This window comes from Typopeltis vanoorti, chromosome 20, assembly GCF_054136105.1.
Source record: "Typopeltis vanoorti isolate ZY-2024b chromosome 20, IOZ_Tvanoo_1.0, whole genome shotgun sequence".
Lineage (NCBI taxonomy): Eukaryota > Metazoa > Arthropoda > Arachnida > Uropygi > Thelyphonidae > Typopeltis > Typopeltis vanoorti.
The window spans coordinates 37,568,356-37,574,355 of NC_143568.1; the positions used below are offsets into that span (position 1 = coordinate 37,568,356).

At 36.4% G+C, this 6,000-nt stretch overlaps 1 protein-coding gene across 2 annotated transcripts in view; it reads right to left on the reverse strand.

The window, feature by feature from the left end:
- scaf6 (SR-related CTD associated factor 6) overlaps positions 1–4,172 on the reverse strand; it is a 251,811-nt gene extending 247,639 nt beyond the window's left edge. The window contains exon 1 of one of the 2 annotated variants that reach the window (XM_090409796.1): positions 4,047–4,172. In XM_090409796.1, coding sequence (XP_090265922.1) covers positions 4,047–4,071 — 25 coding nt within the window. In that variant the 5' untranslated portion in view covers positions 4,072–4,172. The remainder of the gene's footprint in view (positions 1–4,046) is intronic. The other variant, XM_090409797.1, reaches the window with a different exon arrangement.
- Positions 4,173–6,000: the final 1,828 nt, after the last annotated feature.

The window sequence follows — 6,000 nt, forward strand, 5'->3', positions numbered from 1 at the left end:
GCACATAGGGATGGATATAGGGTTGGTGAGGTGGATAAGAGGATGGTTGATGGAGAGATATCAGAGTAGTTTACTCAAGAACAGAGAGTCCAGAAGAAGGCCTGTGAGTAGTGGCATGAAACAGGGCTCTGTTTCTTTGGCCGCTACTATTTAATTTGTACATTAATGATATACGAAAGGATCCAAGAGGAACTGTCAGTTGTTTGCCTATGATGCAAAATTGGGTAGAGCAATAGTTAATACAGATGATGTTAAAATTTTGCAGGATGATTTGGATAGACTCACAGTCTGGGTAAAGGAGAATGGATGTCGGATTAATGTGGCAAAGTGTAAGATTATGCATTCTGGTCGAAAAGATTACCCGCTATATACCACATTGATGGAGCTATACTCCAGAAAATTGAATCCCATCCAGAGATGGGAGTGTTAGTGGATAGAGGGCACATAGCAAAAGTGGCTAAAGCAGCTCATCAGATTACTTGGTTACTGAGGAATACTTTGACAAAAAGAGACAAGAGCAGGGTATTCCTTTTTACTGAGCCTTGATAAGACCCCCATCTTGACTACTTCCTGAAGAGCAGGTCCATGGAATGAACCTTACGAGAACAGGTTGAAGATTTGTGGGGTACAGAAACTGGTTGACAGGCAGAAAAGGAGTGATATTACTGAGACATACAAATTACTCAATACAGAGGAAATTTTTCAAAACAGGTCTGGTGGTAGGAGAAATAAGGGCCATCCTTGGAAACTGAGCAAGAGTGTAGTTAGCAAGGGTGTTAGAACTAGATGTTTTGCTTGAAGAGTGGTGAATGAGTGGAAGGTTACCAGAGTCTGTTGTGGGTGCCTTGACTGAATCAGTTCAAATCTAAATATGACAGATACTGTGCAAATGTTGGATCCTGTTTGGCATGACGTTCAGGGCCTCCTGCAATGAGTCTGACTCCTGGAGTAGCTCATGAATGAATGAATTTCGACCTGTAACTTCCCTGCTGCTGCTGGGGTAAAGGCCTCTACCATTGTGGGAGGATTGAGTCTACTTCTCCCATGGTGACTTATGGGAGAAGGGTGCATATATATTTGTCTGAATGAAGGTCAAAAACGATCACAAACATCCATGTTGGGATTCGAAGCCACAGCCACTTAGCTGGAGAGCAGATATGCTAACTACTCGGCCAACCAGAAGTAGCTCATAATAATAATAAATTATTTCTCACTACAAAGTGACAATCAAAGAACATAAGAATTGATGATAAAACAGATGAGTGGCATCATTAAACAGGTGCATCAAGAAAGAAATGTTGTGGTTGGAACATAAAGAGAAATGTAATCAGTAGGCTCATTAGCAGTGCAAAATACAGGCCAGTATGGTAAGGAAGGAAAATCAGATGAGAGCAAATTAGCTAAGTGTCCAAAATGAAATCCGAAATCCCATAGGTGTTCTTTCACTACGGAACAAATAAAAAGATAGATAACTTTAATGGCAGATATAATCAGTGACTGATAAGAGGAACTGTTGCAAGAGAAGAATATGCACTCCATTGTAGTTAGCAAGGGTGTTAGAACTAAATGTTTTGCTTGAAGAGTGGTAGGTTATTACCCGAGTCTGTTGTGGGCACCTTGACTGAATGCATTCTGACTGGATGGCATGAAATCTCAATGCAAATATGGCTACAGCATTTGATTATATTACAAAAAGGTGCAAGAGAATTGCCAGCAATCTAACCACACTATTTCATATGTCTCTGCATAAGAGACATTGGTGTTTTTCAACACTATCGTAAAAAGAGGGCAAGACAATTCCTTCACATAAAGGAATTTCCAAGACAGAGAAATTAAATTATGGAAATTATATGAAAGGATTAAACTAAATTTATTATAGACTGATCAGTATCTCAGGAGTTATTAGCACATAAGAAAGGCTGAAGCTAGAATTCGGAATGGATGGACAGAAATATGATACTGTATGGGTGCGGCTGTGGGAGAAGCATAGTTTGTAAAAGATAAGTCTGACCTTAGTCATTTATTCTGTCTCTCTCTCTCTATAATAAAGTGACAACTGACTTAGACAAAGGGAATGTCTATATCATGATAATGGTGAACTTTGTAAAAGCATTTGTGAGTTTCTACATGGAAATCTATTATGTAAAATGGAAGAAATGGGAATGAATATGCAGAAATGGGTAGGTTATGAAGATATCAAAGAGTGGTAAATGTTAGAGCAAAATCAAGGAGGCAGGTGATAACCAGTGGTTGCCATAGCAATCTATACTCGAATTGTTGCTATTTAACATGTATGTTAATGAGACCAGGGATGATTTGAGAGAAATATCACATTAATTGGGTGAAGGGAAAGAAAAAAAAAGGAAAAAAAAAACATATATGGGATGATTTAAGCAAATTGACCTTGTTAAGTAAAGATTATGGGTATCAGTTCAATGTGGAAAAATATAAGGGTATGAAAACCTGTAAAAATTTTATTACAAGCTGCATATTACACTGATGGGGTTGTACTGCAATTGATGAGGCTAGAGACTTAGGGATGATGTACAACAGGAATAAAGAATTTATTATTATCTCCATAAAGCTTTGACAGTCACATCTGAAGTATGCACAGATTTGGTCTCCTCGGTTCTTAGAAAGAGGAAGTGTAAAGATCCAGAAAGAAATGACCATGAGAGGTCTTCTCTACAGACTGAAGGCTTGTAAGTTACAAAATATAGTTAGCAGGTGGAAAACAGGGAATATGATAGAAACATATCCATTACTAAAATAGATTTTATAGGACAGATGCAGAATTTTTTCCATATAATTTTAATATATTTTTGATGAGAAGAGAACAAATGAACACACTTGGAAGTTAACAAAGTGTGGTTTGAAGGATATCACTGTGCAGATCACAGCCAGTGTAACTAAGTCTATGAAGCAAGTATGTATGTGGATTGCATATGTTCTGGCTGTACCTGTTTGAAGATAAAAAATCCAAGTCTTGGGAAGAAAAAATCTTGCCACATGTATATTGTTTAACTTAGATTCAGCTGAAAAGCAGTAAAATAATGTAGTCGTAACTAGATACAGTCTGCGCTGTTAGCTTAGTTGCTATGTGCTTCACAACCACATGTCTGGAGAAGGAGTGTCCTAAGTTGTTATTGCCGTCGACAAAGTGAAGAGCTTAAGGATCTTTCTCAGTCATAGTCAAGTTAGCCGGTCTTGGGTGTGGACTGCAAGGTTTTTTCCACCAGTTTATCTGGGATTTTTCATCCTGCAAGCAGACAAATTGGCCCCATGAACACACAGGCTACAGTCATGGGATATATAAAACAAAGAAGGCAATGGAAAACCACCTTGCTCATAATCATTTCGCTATTTGGTGGCATATATAGCAACTTCCAGACAGCTGTAAATCTAAATACTATCTATCAATCAATCAATCAATAAGCTAGATACAAATAATTCCTAATTTATAAACATAATTTCCTGTAGTATAAGGAGGAAACCATTCATTCCTCAAAAACTCGTATTAAAATACTATTAGTCAAATGCTATGGATATTGTTGGTATGGGTAATCAAACTATCGCCTCACATATAAAATCATGTATAAAAGTATAAATTTGATTAAAATAAATATTACAATACAGACTGAACAATGTCGTGTAGACAGGATTTCTGAAAAGAAATAGAAAGAAATGGCAAATGCTCGGAATCCCTAAAAGTTATGAATCTGCACTTCATAAAAACATGTGTATAATTTCAGGGTTCATCATTCATATTTAGAACTACTGGCCAACTCGCGAATCCACTCAACCAATTCTAGAAAATCGGTTTTATATTCATATAACGAACCTTCTCTTTATACATATTATAAAAAATGTCTAAGCATGACAGTGTAATAATAATAATAATAGCAAAGTGGTAATCGTATTTGGTGAATAAAAACTTAGAATCATAATTGATTTCTGCTTCCGAGAGCTATCAAACATACTAAACCTTAAATTTAAAATATGCTTAAAAATAAACTTCCTTATCCTTATTTCATGACATTTCGTACCCTGAGGAGGTTTCGGTAGTTCCATTTGAAAACTGTGTTAAATTACTAATTACAAATATACGAAAAATGGTATGACAGCAACGTAAGCCACATTTAGGCCTATTCCCGTATACTGCGATACCAGCGCCATTGCACTCAAATGTTATTAATTGATCAAAGGTGCAGACCGGGCTTGAGCTTATTTTCATGTAGGACAATTTATTTTTTTTTAATCACTGATATATACGGCATATAACGAGTAAGGGAAAAGCTATTATAGTAATGATTCGGAACCCTTTTTTTTTTCGTTGTTACTGATTTACGTCGCATTGACATAAATAAATCTGATAACGTATCAGTGTACTATTTTATGATTCTGATATAGTGAGGAGATTGTTAGAAATATCAAAATTGTGGAATACCAGACTCAAGTCTGGTCGCCTGGATTCCTTGGAGATGAGGAATTGGAGGAGAGGGCTCTGAGGAGAATGACTAAGTTGGTGAGTGGTGTAAAAAATGCTCCCAACATTGATAGATTGAGAGCTTGTGGATTACAGAGATTGGTTGATAGGCGGAGAAGATGAGATATGATAGAAACATTTAAATTATTTAAAGGTTTTTATAAGAATGATGCAGGGGAAATGTTTCAGCTGTGTGATAGTGATGGAAGAACAAGAGGTCATCCCTGGAAATTAAGGAAAAGTGTGGTTAACAAGGGTATGAGAACTAGATCTTTTGCTTGAAGAGTGGTGAATAAATGGAATGCATTGCCTAACTCAGTTATGAGTGCTTCGTCTGTAAATGCGTTCATGAAGAGCTGTGATAGATATTGTTTTGATAGCTGAGGTCTCTCGCGATGAGACTTCTGACTCCATGGAGATACCCATATAATAATAATAATAATAATAATAATAATAATAATAATAATAATAATAATAATAATAATTATGATTATGATGACAGATTGAGAATTTGTAGACTGCACACACTAGCAAACAGGAGAAAGAGGGTGATATGATTGAGACTTACAAACTTCTAAAGGGGTTACATAGGATTTCATTTGATGGAATTTTTCATTTTTATGTAGGGTGGGGAAAGGACGAGAGGGCACCCTTGGAAACAGAGTATGAATGTAGTCAAGAAAGGGGTGAGAGCTACACTTTTCGCTCATAGAGTAGTGCGTGATTAGAATGAATTGCCATGGATGTTGTGTGTGTAAGCAGTGTGAATGAATTCAAGAACAAATATGATAGCTGGTGCATGTAGCATGCTGCCTCCCTCAATGAGATCCTGACTCATTGGAGGTCTCCATTAATAATAATTATTATCATTATTATTATTATTATTATTATTATTATTATTATTATTATTATTATTATTATTATTATATGTAGTAGTAGTAGCAGTAGTAGTAGTACTGCAAAGGAACCTCCAGATAACCAAGATTCATTGCCACAGACACACAATGACTACACTTCAAACAGTGTTTATCATATTTCTCTTTAAATTCATTCACTGATACAGCGTCTCTATGACCAACTTTGGCAAATTCATTTCACTTATTCACCACTTCTCAAGCAAAAAATCTAGTCCTCAAACTCGTTAACAAACCACTCATACCCAACTTACAATGACACTTGTTCTGCCTGTCGTGCCACATCTTCGAAGATTTCTTCAGCATCTACTCTATAGACCTGTAAGAAGATTTATGAAAGAGAACTGCGAAAGTTGCGAATCTTGCAGGTAATGGCATTATCTGAGGGTAACTGTGGGCCCAAAGGAATGTTGAAATACATGTACATGAATGCCCAAAGTATCAGGAAAAAAAGAAGATGAGTTTGGGGCATTAGTCAGCTCAACTTGGCCAAAAATTATTGGCATGAGCTAGACCAGGTTGCCAAAGAGTCATGTAGTTATAAGAATAGAATGCATGGATATTGTAATTTCAGAGAAGATAGAAGAAAGAAATAGGGCA